General features: G+C 42.9%; 1 protein-coding gene across 5 annotated transcripts in view; it reads left to right on the plus strand.

Annotated features, from left to right (window-relative positions):
- PROM1 (prominin 1) overlaps nucleotides 1-15,927 on the plus strand; it is a 117,591-nt gene that overhangs the window by 21,618 nt on the left and 80,046 nt on the right. For 4 of the 5 annotated variants that reach the window (XM_049886459.1, XM_049886458.1, XM_049886461.1 and 1 more), the window contains exon 3: nucleotides 13,743-13,798. In XM_049886459.1, the coding sequence (XP_049742416.1) occupies nucleotides 13,743-13,798 (56 nt within the window). Of the gene's footprint in view, nucleotides 1-1,290; nucleotides 1,357-13,742; nucleotides 13,799-15,927 lie in introns of all 5 variants that reach the window. The other variant, XM_049886462.1, reaches the window with a different exon arrangement.

Consider the following 15,927-nt stretch of genomic DNA (forward strand, 5'->3'; position numbering starts at 1 on the left):
TTTGGGTCCCCAAATCATAGGCTTAGCCTCATCCACACTGGTGAAAGGTGAGCAGACTTTCTTCATCCCTAGTGTCAAAGGACAGCAAACACATTTCACCAAAAAGAGCTTCTAGAAGGTGGGGTTGAAAAGTGCTTTTTTAAGAGAAGTGACGCTGGTCCTTTCAGGTGAGAAACTTCTCTGTCATTTTCAATGGAAATCTTTTCAAAAGGCATTCATTTGCCTGCCTTTGAATTCAGTGCACACCAAACCTAAATCATCTTTGGGTTTTTTCTGGGGAAGTATCATCATTCAAATCAGTTGCTCTCCTCACAGTCTAAGGGGCATGTGATGACCTGCCCTGGCACTGATTGGCCCCCCGTTGCTGCCTTTTGCTTATTAGGGGAGGTCAGATTGACCAAACCAAAAAAAAACCAAACCTATTGCCGTCGAGTTGACTCTGACTCACGACGACACCACGTGTGTCAGAGTAGAACCGCTCCATAGGGTTTTCAATGGCTGTAATCTTAAAGAAGTCCATCTCCAGGCTTTTCTTCTGCAGTACCACTGAGTGGACTCAAAATGCCAAACTTTTGGTTGGTAGCTGAGCATAATCCGTTTGTGCTGCCCAGCGAACTCCTTAACCAGTTGCCGCTGCTGTGGAGTTGATTCTCACTCATGGTGACACCATGTGTTTCAGAGTAGAACTGCACTCCATAAGGTTTTCGATGGCTGTGATCTTTTGGAGCAGGTTACCAAGACTTTCTTCTGAGGTGCCTGTGGAAGGATTTGAACTGCCAACCTTTTGGCTAGTAGCCCAGTACTTCACCATTTGTGCCACCCAAGGGTGGGTGATAGTAGTTGTCAGGTTGACAGTAGCTGTCATTATTGATAATTTATCTTCCTCCTCTGTAGCAGGGCTGCTCAAATATGTTGCATTTCTGTGTATCTACGGGGTGTAACCATCCCATTGGCAATAATATCTTCTTTGGGCAGCAATTCCCAAATAACTGGGGGTGAGAGTGAAGAGCGTAGTTGGAGAAAAGCGAGCTGTTTCCCTAAACCCATTGCTGTGGAGTTGATTTCAACTCATAGCGACCCTACAAGACAGAGTAGAACTGCCCGTAGGGTTTCCAAGGAGCAGCTGGTAGATTTGAACTGCTGACCTTTTAGTTAGCAGGTGAGCTCTTAACCACTGTGCCACCAGGGCTCCAATCCCTCTCCCTAGTGATGGGCAAATGAGTGTACATTTATATTCCTTCAGTTAAAACAAAATGTCGAAAGCATGATTGCCTGCTTTTTCTTTTTCAGTTGTCTACCAGAACTGTTCACATCGAGTACGTTGATCCAATGTAGATTTTCTCGTGTTGATTCAAGGTAGATTTTCTCACTCAGTGTCTCATTTTTGTGCAGTGAATTGGCTCCTTAAACATTTCCTTTCTTGGTAAAAGCGGTCCAAATAACCAGGCATTTCTAAATTTGTTTGAATTAGTGCCATGTTTTTTTTTTTTTTTTTTTCTTTCCTCTCAGGAAAGGAAACCCGTTTTCATTTTAGAAACCTGAATCAGGAAGTTCTAAAGCAAGAGACAAAACCGAGCAAGCCTAGCTTGATGAAGGAAGATAAGGCTCCACTGCAGGGCTCACTTCGTTTGTAATCCAACATGCTTCCCACCGGGGTGCCCTGGAGGAAGTGCTGATGGCCACACACAAACCCCACAAATGTTTGTGTTTTCACTGAATGGCCCTGTATCCTGAGCTAAATCTGCATTCTCCTCCAGAAACAGTGGCCTGGACCTGGAGCTCCTAGTCTACCTTACTGGCCATTTTGCTTATGCACCACTTGGAGGTGGCACCAAGATCTTAAGCCAGTTTGGCCTTAACCTCTCTCTGATGCACATTTCCTGGAATAACAATTGAGAGCTTTCTCCTTAATTAGCGTGGTGGTAGAGACATGCTTGAACTAGTGTTTAAACTGGTTGTGAACATGAGTTTTGTAGATTAGGAAAATTCAGTTGGTGAAGCTTTTGAAAGGCTCATGGACATATAGGTCAGGCCTGTGGATGACTATCCAAGTTCTGAAGGTGACGGATGACAAGCAGGTAGGTATAGCCTTTTATCTGAACTACACTGTGTTTTGTAGTGAGTTTTATGGGTTCTAATACCATGGACTGCCAAAAGAATGAACAAATCCATCTTGAAAGAAGTACAACCAGAATGCTGCTTAGAAGCAAGGGTGGCCAGACTACATATCACATACTTTGGACATGTTGTCAGGAGGGATCAGTCCCTGGAGAAGGACATCATGCTTGGCAGAGTACAGGGTCAGCGGAAAAGAGGAAGACCCTCAACGAGGTGGATTGACACAGTGGCTGCAACAATGGGCTTAAGCATAACAGCAATTGTGAGGATGACAGAGGAGCGGACAGTGTTTTGTTCTGTTGTACGTAGGGTTGATATGAGTCAGAACCAACTTGATGGCACCTAACAACAACAGCAACAGTGCCTTTCCATGCATTTTCTTTTACAAATGCAAAAATTCAGGACTTTGAATGGAGATGTCTTTTAACATCTCAGTTGATGTTCTTGTTAGTGGTCATTGGGTCGTGGCCCACTTATGGTGACCTTAGGTACAACAGAAAGAAACTCCCCAATCTTTCATCAGCCTCAGAATCACTAGCATGTTTGAGTTTGTCATTGGGGCTATTGTGCCAGTCCATCTCACTGAGGGTATCCCTTGCCCTCTTTGGCCTTCTACTTCACCAAATATGATGTCCTCCTTTGGGTGACTGATCTCTCCTGATGGCACTTCCAAAGCAAGTGAGCTGGACAGTGTTTTGTTGTGATTCTTCAGATTTTCACTGGCTAATTTTTGGGAGTAGATTGCCAAGCATTTCTTCATAGTATGTCTTAGTCTGAAAGCTCCACTGAAGCTTGTCCACCGTGGGCGACCTGCTGATATTTGAAATACCAGTGGCATAGCTTCTGTGTCACAGCAGCGTGCCAGCCACTGTAGTACAACAAACCTACAGGCTTAGTGAACTATTAACTTCACTAAGCTCTGCCTGCATGTGTTATGTGTGTGTATTCCCTCTCCTGAGAAAGGTGAGTTAATGTTTGTGTGATCAAAACTGCAGGATAGGTTACAGGCAGAGGAGGTACGTAGCCAGAAAATGCTGAGGGTCTTAATTGTCCAAGACTTGTTTTAGTTAGGGTAAGTAACACCATTTGTCATAACAAACAAGCCCAAATCTTAGTGAAAAATGTTCATCTTTCACTGCTCAGTCCAATGCACAGGTGATGGTGGGTTGTGGGAAATCTGGGGACTCTGGCTTGTGTTACTACTGGTTCCGCCATCCTTTTGAGCTTCAAAATTCTCCACTGGATCCTCTGTATTTGGCTTGGAGATGGGTAAAGAGAGAAAGCACGAAGGAGCTTGTGAGAGGCCGTGGAGGCCCATGTTTCATTGTCCTGATCACAGTGACATTGTCCCCCCTAAAAGCAAGGGTGCTGGGGAGTGTAGTCAAGCAGTGGGCCTGGGAGGAGAGGTGGCACTTGGGTGCTGGTGAGCACTCGTATTTTGCACCCCAAGGCTGAAGGACTCCAGGGGCAGAGTGTGGAAGGATGTGTGGTACCAGAGGGCTTTCTTTTTTCCCCCTCAAGTGGAAGTGAAAGACTCTAACATTCTTATGCTAGTATATTTATGGTATTTTTATGCAAATAAAGTGTGTAGTTTTTTTTTTTTTGCAAACCGCACCCCCCCCCCCATGAGGTATATAGTATTTTCATAAGCATAAGGGCATGGTTGGCAAAAAAAAAAAAAAAAGAAATCTTGTGTGTTATTTGCATAAAAATACAGTATATACCAGGTGGTATGCTGAAGATTTTTCTTAGGGCAAAGTGCCTCTTGACTTTAGCATACCCAGGAGTTAACTCTTTGGACTGACTGTCTGGATTTGTGTTTTAACCGAGTTTGTCAGGCATCCCACCTGGTTTTCTGCCTTCCCCTTCTGCCCTCAGGAATTGGTCTAGACTAGGGCAAGTTGTCAAATTTATTTTTAAGCACCAGAGGATACTCTTTTGTACCTGGAAAGAAACAGCTACAGTTGTTTCTGTTAATATTTAATGTAATAAAGCTAAACATTTGCAGACCTCGTTTCTGTAAGCCCCTAAGTTGAACTTGAATATCGTTTTGTTCTACTTAATAAACGAATACTTTCAGCAACAGTGTGAAGAGTAACTTTCACGTTGATCAGTGCGGGTTTAACTCACAAGTTAACAGATGAAATCATCCTTAGTACAGGGCCATCCGCTGGACCTTTGCCCCATGTGCGTTTAAAATGGAGCCACCGGAGGCAAAAGAGGGACTGTGTGGGCCTGATTTAGCACTACTGGTGCCTATGCATTTTACAAGAGAGCATTCCAGAGGGGGAATTTCCCTTTGCCTGTCTTGGGCCAGAACCTGTGTATGTGTTACAAGAAGCCAATTAGGGAACAAAAATATCTTAGTCAAAGAGAAGTTTTGAGTAAGAAAGGAAAATGTTCTTGTTATATATGGACCCAGCATAAGATCCTTTTCTTATTTCATCTTCCTTGATGTGGTTTCAGTCATGAAACACTCCTAGAGAAATCACACACACACACACACACACACGTGCTCACACACACGCACAAAGTAAAAATACAAGAAACATAGCCAACCTACCTTCTAACTTGATGGCGTAACACAAGGGGTCAGAATTAATCCCTTGCTGCTACATTTTTTAATTTCCATTATCACTTGAAATTGAAAGTAACTCCCAGGTAGGAAAATGCTGTAAGCCTAGAAGGTCGGTGAAGAGAGGTTGAAGTCACTGTCATTCTGAAGAGGACCACAAAGTCCTTCTTTGGAGGCCCCCATGGCTCAGTGCTGGGATCAGATGCTGAGAAACAATCTTTTACCATAAAAATAACTTCATCTACTAGCTTAAATGTTTCCTTCCCACTCTTATATACTAAGAGGCAGCTATTATGTTGTAGAAAAGAGTATGGAATTGGTATAGTGGACAATGCATTGCTGCATGAGAAAGGTAGCCAGACAGCATCCAAGCCCAGGGCAGGAGGAACTCGCCGGCCTCTTGGAGTTGTCTGGCCCAATGCTAAGTGCTTTAGAGGCCCTGTCTCAGCGGATCCTCTAGGCAGCTCAGGACAGATTAGCTGGTCATTATCATTTCCATGTAGAAGCCTCAGAGAGACCAGGATAAGACTGTGATTTCTCAGGGCAGGTCTTTTCATTTTTAATGTGGTTACAAGAAAATTTAAAATCACTTCATCTCAAATACTTTGGACATGTTATCAGGAGGTACCAGTCCCTGGAGAAGGATATCATACTTGGTAAAGTAGAGAGTAAGCAAAAAAGAGGAAGACCCTCAAAGAGATGGATTGACACAGTGGCTGCAATGATGGGCTCGAACTTAGCAACGATTGTAAGGATGGCCCAGGGTTGGGTAGCATTTTGTTCTGTTAAGCGTAGGGGTCACTGTGAGTCGGAACTGACTTGATGGCACCTAATAACAACAAAAATGTGGCTCATATTTTGTTTTTACTGGACAGCGCTGCCCTAAACCACGAGGAGGGAAAACATCCCTGCTCCAAAGTCTTGGGTCCTTAGCTAGGGATTTTGACCATCACAGCAAGGATTGGCTTTGGCAGAGGGAAGGAGCCAGCTGGCAGCCAGAGGGCAGGGGTCAGCTGCCAGTGGGTAGCATCTTCAGATATATCCAGGACCATTCCTAGGACACCCAGGGTCCCCAGGCTCCCAGAAGGACTTGGAAGAGGCCAGGGTTCTCCAGCAAACTCCGATAGGGCTGTCTGCTCAGAACTGGGCAGTCTGTTTTTCTGAGGCTGCCCTGTTCTCTGATATTTGCTTATTTCCACATAGCTTTTTGGCTTAGTAAATTTGTCACTGATGTAATCCTGTTAAATTGTAGTGAGAAGAAGTGGTACAATCCCATTTAACTGAAGGGAAGACTTTCAGCAACTGTTGTCCCCTGACCTAGGGATTCATGTTTGTGTGTGTGTAGTGTGTTTGTGTGTGTGTAGTGTGTGTGTGTGTGTTCGAGAGAGAGAGAGAGAGAAAGGAAGACCTTGAGTTTTCACAGAGTTGTTTCTTTAGCCTTACTGTCCACAGAAGGCCCCTTAGGTTTGTATTTGAGGACAGTGGTGGTTCAGTGGTAGAATTCTCACCTTCCACGCTGGAGACCTGGGTTCAATTCCTGGCCAGTGCACCTCATGTCAGTGGAGACTTGTGTGTTACTGTGATGCTGAACAGATGTCAGCAGAGTTTCCAGACTAAGAAAGGCTAGGAAAAAAGGACTGGCCATCTACTTCTTTTTTTTTTTTTTTTGTACTTTAGACAAAGGTTTACAGAATGAACTAGTTTCTCGTCAAAGAGTTAGTACACACATTGCTCTGTGGCATTGGTTAACAACCCCATGACATGTCAACACTTTCCCTTCTCAACCCTGGGTTCCCTATTACCAGCTCTCTTGTTTCTCTCCTGCCTTCCAGTCCCTGACCCAGGGCTGGTGCACCCCTTTAGTCTTGTTTTGTTCCATGGGCCTGTTCAGTCTTTGGCTGAAGGGTGAACCTCAGGAGTGACCTCATTACTGTGCTGAAAGGATGTCCTGGAGCCACACTCTCAGGGTTTCTCCAGTCTCTATCAGCCTGGCAAGTCTGGTCTTTCTTTTTGAGTTAGAATTTTGTTCTACATTTTCTCCAGCTCTGTCCGGGACCCTCTATTGTGATCCCTGTCAGAGCAGTCAGTGGTGGTAACCATGCACCATCTAGTTGTACTGGCTTCAGTCTGGTGAATTCCATGGTAGATGTGGTCCATTAGTCCTTTGAACTAATCTTTCCCTTGTATCTTTAGTTTTCTTCATTCTTCCTTGCTCCTGAAGGGGTGAGACCAGTGGAGTATTCTCGATGACCACTCGCAGGCTTTTAAGAGCCCAGACACTACTCACCAAAGTAGAATGTAGAACATTTTCTTTATAAATTATGTTATGACAGTTGAGCTAGATGTTCCATGAGACCATGGTCCCCAGCACCCTCAGCCCAGCAGTTCGGTCCCTCAGGGAGTTTGGATGTTTCTATGGAGCTACCATACCATGACCTTGCCTGGTACAGGTTGTGCTGGCTTCCCCAGTCTTGTGTACTGCCTTACCCTTCACCAAATTTCCTACTTACCTATTGTCTATTAAGTGTTTTTCCATCCCCACCCCTCCCCCTCCTTGTAATCATCAAAGATTTTTTCTTTTTGTATGTAAACCTTTTTGTGACTTTTTACAATAGTGATCACATATGATATTTGTCCTTTTGTGATGGACTTCTTTCACTCAGCGTAGTGTCTTCCAGATTCATCCATGTTATGAAATGCTTCACAAATTCATTGTTGTTCTTTATCATTGCGTAATACTCCATTGAGTGTATGTACCACAGTTTGTTTATCCATTCATCTGTTGAAGGGCATCTAGGTTGTTTCCATCTTTTTGCTATTGTGAACAATGCTGCAATGAACATGGGTGTGCATATGTCTATCTGTGTGACGACTCTTATTTCTCTAGGATATATTCCTAGGAGTGGGATTGCTGGATCATATGGTATTTCTATTTTCTAACTTTCCAAGGAAGCACCGCATCGTTTTCCAAAATGGTTGTATCACTTTGCATTCCCACCAGTAGTGCGTAAGAGTTCCAATCTCCCCAAAGCCTCTCCAACATTTGTTATTTCCTGTTTTATTGATTCGTGACAGTAATGCCAGGGTGAGATGATATCTCAGTGTGGTTTTGATATGCGTTTCTCTAATGGCTAGAGATCGTGAGCATTTCCTCATGTGTCTGATGGTTGCTTGAATGTCTTCTTTGGTGAAGTGTCTGTTCATTTCCTTTGCCCATTTTCTAATTGGATTATTTGTCTTTTTGTTGTAGAGGTGTTGGATTTTCTTGTAGATTTTAGAGTTTAGACCTTTGTCTGACTTATAATACCCCCAAATTTTTTCCCAGTCTGTAGGTTCTCTTTTTATTCTTGTGGTAAAGTCTTTTGATGAACATAAGTGTTTAATTTTTAGAAGACCCCAGCTATCTTGCTTATCCTCTGGAGGTTGTGTGTTGGTTGTGGTTTGTATCCTGTTAATGCCATGTGTTAGGGTCTCTAGCATTGATCCTATTTTTTCGTCTATGAACTTCATGGTTTTTGGCTTTATATTTAGGTCTTTTATCCATTTTGAGTTAGTTTTTGTATATGGTGTGAGGTATGGGTCCTGTTTCATTTCTTTGTAGATGGACATCCAGTTTTGCCAGCACCATTTATTAAAAAGACTGTCTTTTCCCCATTTAATAGACTTTGGACCCTCATCAAAGATCAGGTGACCATAGGTGGATGGATTTACATCTGGGTTCTTAATTCTATTCCATTGGTTGATAGCTATCTCCTTCTGAAAATCAGCCAGTGAAACCCCTATCAATTACAGTGGTCTGATCCTGTTGTGAATGGGGTTTCCATGAGTTGGAGGTTGACTCTGCGGTTAGCTAACAACAACAATAACAGGCTTGTACAGGTATACCTTGGAGGTCCTGTGGGCTCGGTTTCATACCATTGCAATAGCAAATATCACAATAAAGCTAATCACACGAATTTTTTCAGTTTCCCAGTGCATATGAAAGTTATGTTTACACTATACTGTAGTTTATTAAGTGTGCAGTAGCATTATGTCTAAAAACAAATTTTAATTAAAAAATATTTCATTGCTAAAAAATACTAACCATTATCTGAGCCTTCAGTGAGTTGTAATTTTTTTTGCCAGTAGAAGGTCTTGCCTCGATGTTGATGGCTGCTGACTGGTCAGGGTGGTGGTTGCTAGAGGTTAGGATGGATGTGGCAATTTCTTAACACAAGACACAGTGAAGTTTGCCACATTGAATGACTCTTCCTCTCAGGAAAGATTTCTCTGGAGCATGGAATGCCGTTTGATAGCATTTTACCCACAGTAGGATTTCTTTCAAAATTGAAGTCAATCCTCTCAGATCCTCTCTTAGCTGCTTTATCAACTAAGTTTATGTAATATTCTAAATTCTTTGTTGTCACTTCAATATTGTTCATAGCACCTTCACTAAGAGTAGATTCCATCTCAAGAAGCCACTTTCTTTGCTCATCCATAAGAAGCAACTCCTTGCCCATTAAAGTTTTAGTATGAGATTGCAGCAATTCAGTCACATCTTCAGGCTCCCCTTCTCATTCTAGTTCTCTTGCTATTTCCTTCTGCAGTTACCTCCTCCACTGAGGTTTTGAACCACTCAAAGTCATCCATGAGGGTCAGAATCAACTTTTTCCAAACTCTTGTTAATGTTGATGTTTTGACCTCCTCCCATGAGTCATGAATGTTCTTAATGGTGTCTAGAATGGGGAAACCTTTCCAGAAGGTTTTCACTTTACTTTGCCCAGATCCATCAGAGGAATAACTATGGCAGCTATAGCCTTATGAAATGTATTTCTTAAATAACAAGACTTGAAAGTCAAAATTACTCCTTGATCCATGGGCTGCAGAATGGATGTTGTGTTAACAGGCATGAAAACAACATTAATCTCCTTGCACATCTCCATCACAGCTCTTGAGTGACCAGATACCTTGTCAAGGAGCAGTAATATTTTGAAAGGAATTTTTTTCTGAGCAGTAGGTCTCAACAGTGGGCTTAAAATATTCAGTAAACCATGTTGCAAACAGACGTGCTGTCATCCAGGCTTTGTTGCTCCATTTATAGAACACAGGCAGAGTGATTTAGCATAATTCTTAAGGGCCCTAAGATTTTTGAAATGGTGAATAAGCATTGGCTTCAACCAGCTGCATTAGCCTCTAACAAGAGAGTCAGCCTGTCCTTTAAAGCTTTGAAACCAGGCATTGACTTTTCCTCTCTAGCTGTGCAAATCCTAGATGACATCTTCTTCCAATATAAGGCTGTTTCGTCTACACTGAAACTCTGTTGTTGAGTGTCGCCGCCTTCATCGGTTACCTCAGCTCGATCTTCTGTGAGTCGGACTGACTCGACGGCGACGGGTTTAGATCTTGTGGAGAACCTGCTGCAACTTCTACGTCATCACTTGCTTCCTCACCTTGCACTTTATGTTATGGAGATGGCGTCTTCCCTTAAACCTCATGAACCAACCCCTGCCAGCTTGAAACTTTTCTTCTGCAGCTTCCTCACCCCTCTCAACCTTCACAGAATTGAAGAGACTTAGGGCCTTGCTCTGGATTCGGCTTTTGCTTAAGGGAATATTGTGGCTGGTTTGATCTATCCAGACCACTAAAACTTTCTTCCTATCAGCAGTAAGGCTGTTTTGCATTCTTATCATTCATGTATTCACCGGAGTAGCACTTTTAATTTCCTTCAAGAACTTTTCCTTTGCATTCACAACTTGGCTAACTGTTTGATGCAAGAGGCCTAGCTCTTATCCTATCTTGGCTTTTGACATGCCTTCCTCAATAAGCTTAATCATTTCCAACTTTTGATTTAAAGTGAGAGACGTGTAACTCTTCCTTTCACTTGAACACTTAGAGGCTGTTGTAGGGTTATTAATTGGCCTAATTTCAGTACTGTCATGTTTCAGTAAATAGGGAGCCCTGAGGAGAAGGAGAGAGACAGGGGAATGGCTGGTCAGTGGTGCAGTCTGAACACACACAGTGTTTATCTGTTAAGTTCAGCATCTTATAGGGGCTTGGTTTGTGGCACCCCAGAACAATTACAATAGCAACATCAAAGATCACTGATCAGAGATCACCCTAACAGATATAATAATGAAAAAGTTTGAAATGTTGTGAGAATTACCAAAATGTGAAACAGAGACATGAAGTGAGCACAACCCTGTTGGAAAAATGGCGCTGATAGATTTGCACGACGCAGGATCTCCACAAACGTTCGGTTTGTCAAAAACGCAACATCTGCGAAGTGCAAGAAAGCAAGGCACTATAAAATGAGGCATGCCTGTATTCAGGGATGTTTACTATTAGTCCATATACATTTGGGGAACTGTCAGAGACACACCCACTGGCGACAGTGAGAAAGGACCACTGTAAGAATGGTTGATTGAGAGACGCAGACCCATGTTGTGGCCAGCTGCATTCTGTTGAGTGATGCACCTTCAGAATGGTGACCGTGTGGGCTTCAGAAAAGGCCACCCTTGTTTTCTGTACCTTTGGGATTATGCATCCCTGCCACCTCCTCAGCAAGTGTACCGTAGAAAAATACCCCCATTTAGAGTGGAACTCAAATGATGTCACCAGGACCTCTTTGGCATCATTTCTCAAGTGTTAGCTTCGTAGTCAGTCTCTTGCCTTGTGTTTGGAGGATTGTGGACCTACACTAGACCAACATCGTTACCATCATCAGTCCAGGGGAATGGAGGGGAGGGAGAACGAGTTAGGAAGCCTTTCTCCCCTCAGAAAACAAAAAGCTGGAGCCTGTCTCTGATGATTGAAGTTGGACTGTGTGTTGTTGTTAGTTGTCGTCGAGTCAGCTCAGACTCATGGCGGCCTTATCTGTAACAGAAGGAAACATTGCCTGGTCCTACACTATCTTTAGGATCATTGGCATATTTGAGTCCATTGTTGTGGCTATTGTGTCCATCCACCTCATTGAGGCTTTCCCTCTTTTGGGTGGTTCACACCATTAAGCGTTTGGCTATTAGCCAAAAGGTTGGTGGTTCGAACTCACCCAGAGGCACCTCAGAAGACAGGCCTGGCCTTGAAAACCCCATGGAGCTGTTCAACTGGTGGGGTCACCATGAGTCAGAATCAACTGGACAGCAACTAACAGCAACTATACCAAACATGATGTCCTTTTGTAAAGATTGCTCTTTCCTGATGACATGTCCAAAGTGTTTGCTAACTTTGGACACTTCAGATTGTGTGCTGACACAATGACCATAACAATGGGCTCAAACATACCAATGATCGTGAAGATGGCACAGGACAGGGCAACGTTTCGTTCTGTTCATGTGATAAGGTCACCACGAGTTGGAGCCAACTCAACCACAACTAACAAAACATCTCTTTTAACAAATGGATGATTTTCATTTTTTTTTTTTAAACCAGCTGTGGAAACCCTAGTGGCATAGTGGTTAAGTGCTACAGCTGCTAACCAAAAGTTCAGCAGTTCAAATCCACCAAGTGCTCCTTGGAAACTCTATGGGGCTGGGGGCGGGGCGGGCGGTGTGCAGTTCTACTCTCTCCTACAGGGTTGGTATGAGTCGGAATTGACTTGTTGACAACTGGTTGTTTGTTGGTTTCTGGTGGACTCCTTCATCAATGAAATTTTAAACAAAGTCTAAACTATAAAACAGACCAAAGCAAAGCTGGCTGGTTGAAGGGGAGAACTGTGAGTTAGACAGGCTTACCCTCCCTCCTCTAGGTAGTAGCCGAGGTAACCTGGAGGAACTACCATAGTTTCCATGTTTTTTGATGGCTGATATTTTTGGAAGTATATCACCAGGCCCTTCTTCTGAGGCACCTCTGGGTGGTCCCAAACCTTCAGTAGCTGGGTATGTCAACAGTTTGCACCACCCAGGGTTCTAGCAGTTTGAAAATCCCTGTTCCTGCAACATAATCTTTGGAGACCCCCTTTAAGTATCTGCTCTGTACATGCAGGAAGTTGTTTTCCAGAAAGCTCTGTAGAGAAGTGGCTTACTTTATATCCTGGCATGTAAATCCCAGCTTCTTTGCTTTCAAAAAAGTGTTCACTGTGGGGTTTCCCTGCCCCCCAGTAATACTCTGCAGATGTGATGGATACAGTCCTAGCATTTCAGAAGCTCATTCCTAGGATGAGAGTCAACGTGGAGGGTGGTGGGAAGGACCTGGACCAGGAGAAGGAAGGCCTGGGCTGGAGTCTGGCTTCCTCACCTATCGCTGTGTGATTTTAGGCAAGTCACTTTCCCCGTCTGGGCCTCAGATGTCTTATACCATTCCTGCACTGATGGGTCAGAATAAGAAATTGCTAGTAACCATTCTGGCACAGACCTCTGTGAGAATGTGACAATGCCCGCAGTGAATCCATATGGAAAAACCCAGTCCCCATGGCATTTCAGTGTTTTCATGCACAGCTTGGGGGCAGGATGGGAGCCATTTCCATGTCAGGAACTCAAATTAGGTTAATTTTAAGAATTCTCTCATGTGTAAAATATTATGGAAATGTGGAATTACTGAAAAATGAATTGTATGGGTGGTTCCAAATAATTAAGACTTAGCAATTTCAACATACCTCTTTATCAGAAATTATTAGTGAAGCTGTGTGTGCTTTGCTGATAAATATTAAGGTGTATTGTGAGAAATGGAAAACTCTTAAACATGGCAAACATCTAATTCCGCCGCTGTGAAATAGCACATAGGAAATATTTGTCCTTCTTTCTTTGCTTCTGGCTAGAGCATCATTACCTCAGTTACTCGTCTACACTAAAAAATAGGAATGAAATGGTAAGAATACTATATAAAAACCAAAAAACCAAACCCGTTGCCATTGAGTCGATTCCCACTCATAGCAACCCCATAGGACAGAGTAGAACTGCCCCATCAGGTTTCCAAGGAGCGCCTGGTGGATTCGAACTGCCGACCTTTTAACCACTGAGCTACAGAGGTGCAATAATTGAGCATATGTAGACCTCTATTTTCTAAACATGCTTGTTACGTTTCTTGCTGAAAAAATAATCTTGCTACTGTTTTGTGCCCTTTTTTTTTTTTCCAGACACTGTCAGAAAAATTATACAGAAGAAGTTTGACCCCTTGGAGGATTATGAGGAGGTAATTTTTATTTATATGTATGTTATTTTTTTAAAAAAAAAGTATGAGGAAAATTTTGGCTGACTTGAAAGTAAGCCTTTAAGCACCCAGTTATGTGACATGTGATGTTAGTAACCTTTTTTGATTAACAACTTGCATGGAATATTGAAACACCTTTAGATCCCATTGGAACGACAGCAGAAATTCCAGGAGTGGAGTTTGAAGGAACATTAACCTTTCAGACTATATGTTGTTTAAAAACTAAAATTCCTAAGAGGAAATATTACGCTAGCCTTTTAGTAATAGTGAATGTGCACTTTGTTTTAAAAGACAGTTTGCTTGAAAGTAGCTTCACATTTGAACAATGTCTACTGAGCACCTCCTATGTATGTGGCAGAGTCCCTGGTGGCGCAGACCATTAAGTGCTCAACTACTAACCGAAAGGTTGGTGGTTTGAACCCACCTAGAGATGCCTTGGAAGAAAGGCCTGGTGATCTACTTCTGAAAAAATGACCACTGAAAACCCTGTGGAGCGCAGTTCTACTCTGCAACACATAGGATCGCCATGAGTTGAAATTGGCTTGATGGTGACTTTTTTGTTTTTGTTTTTGCTTTTTGTATGTGGCAATCAGCTGGATATGAAAGAGATGTGGAAACGAGTGAGGTAGTCCCTGAGTAGTGTGAATAGTTAATGTGCTCGGCTGCCAGTTGAAGGATTGGTGGTTTGAGTCCACCCAGAGGTACCTCAGAAGAAAGTCTTGGCAGTTTAAGAAAAATCAGCTGTAAAAAAACCCTGTGGAGCACAGTTCTGCTCTGACACACATGGGGCTGCCATGAGTTGGAGGCGACTCAGCAGCAGCTGAGTTTAAGGTAGTCCTTGGTGTCAGGAGGCTAAGAGCCAGATGGCAGAGACCGTACCTAATAATCTGAAGGACAAGGAAATAAGTGGATGTAGGTATGAGTTCCACACAAAGGGGTATAGAGAAAAACAGTTAATTCTGACTGGAAGCTTTTCAGAGAGGAGGTAGCTCTGGGCTTGTAGGAAAGGTTAGGCAGAGTTGGAACAGGTGGGGAAGTGGCTCTGCTGGGGCACAGGGACACAGAAACCGTGTGAGCAAAGGCGAGAAGATGTGAAAGGAGCAAGACTATGGCCAGAACAGGTGAGTGAGGAGCCCTAAGGTAAGTTGGGGCCAGATCCTGGGAGGGGCCTTGAACACCTTGCTAAGGTAAGTGGACTATATGTTTGGAAAATATCAAGGCATCTTGTGGGTCTCTACTTAATGCCCAAGGCACTGCTAATTCCCTCATTTTGATTCCGTAACTGATTATTTAAACAAAAATGTGTTCCTTTCCTTTTAGTTTATTATGGGTCTAGGTTGCCAGTGAAACAAATAAGCCAATGTTTGTTGTACTGTATGTAGGATACTAAAGAGCAGTTAAGTCTCTTTGTGAGGATCTTAGTCTTACAGGGTAAGGCACTTTGGTCCTTCCTCTTCCTGGTGTGAAGATGGTTGTCAAGATAACATTGACAGAGCTGAAGCTAATTCTGGAGGCCACCTTTCAGCCAAATAATAGATTGGCTTGTTAACACCCATGAGTAATACATTTCCTTAATTAAACAATCAACTAGATGAGACCAAACAGTCAACATTTACCCATAAGGAAAGATGAGAAGGCAAGGAGGGGAAGGGAAGCTAGATCAAGGAAACAGAACAAACAGAATGGCAATAATGAGGATGCTGACACATTGTGGAAATAGTAACCAATGTCACGGAACAATTTGTATTAAAATTGTTAAATGCGAACCTAATTTGCTGTGTAAACTTTAACCCCAAACACAATAGAATATTACAGGAATGAAAAAAAAAAATAGATAACATTAAAAGCAGACTGACAGGTAGGATCATTCATTTACAGCCACCACAACAAATCTGACTTGGAATGTTTCCAGTGGGTGTGAGGGCAATCGGGGGTGAGGGCAATTAACTCTTCCCCAGTCAGTGGTTAGACAGATAAACTGTGTTACAAATGGTACCATCGTACTGTCAATTTGCAATAAAATGATACTCAAGAGAGTAAACACAGAATCCAACAACAATAAAAAAGGCCTTATCTAAAATCCATTTACATTGGACCTCAGGGTTGTTAGT

Source organism: Elephas maximus, chromosome 5 (genome assembly GCF_024166365.1).
Source record: "Elephas maximus indicus isolate mEleMax1 chromosome 5, mEleMax1 primary haplotype, whole genome shotgun sequence".
Taxonomy (NCBI): Eukaryota; Metazoa; Chordata; class Mammalia; order Proboscidea; family Elephantidae; genus Elephas; species Elephas maximus.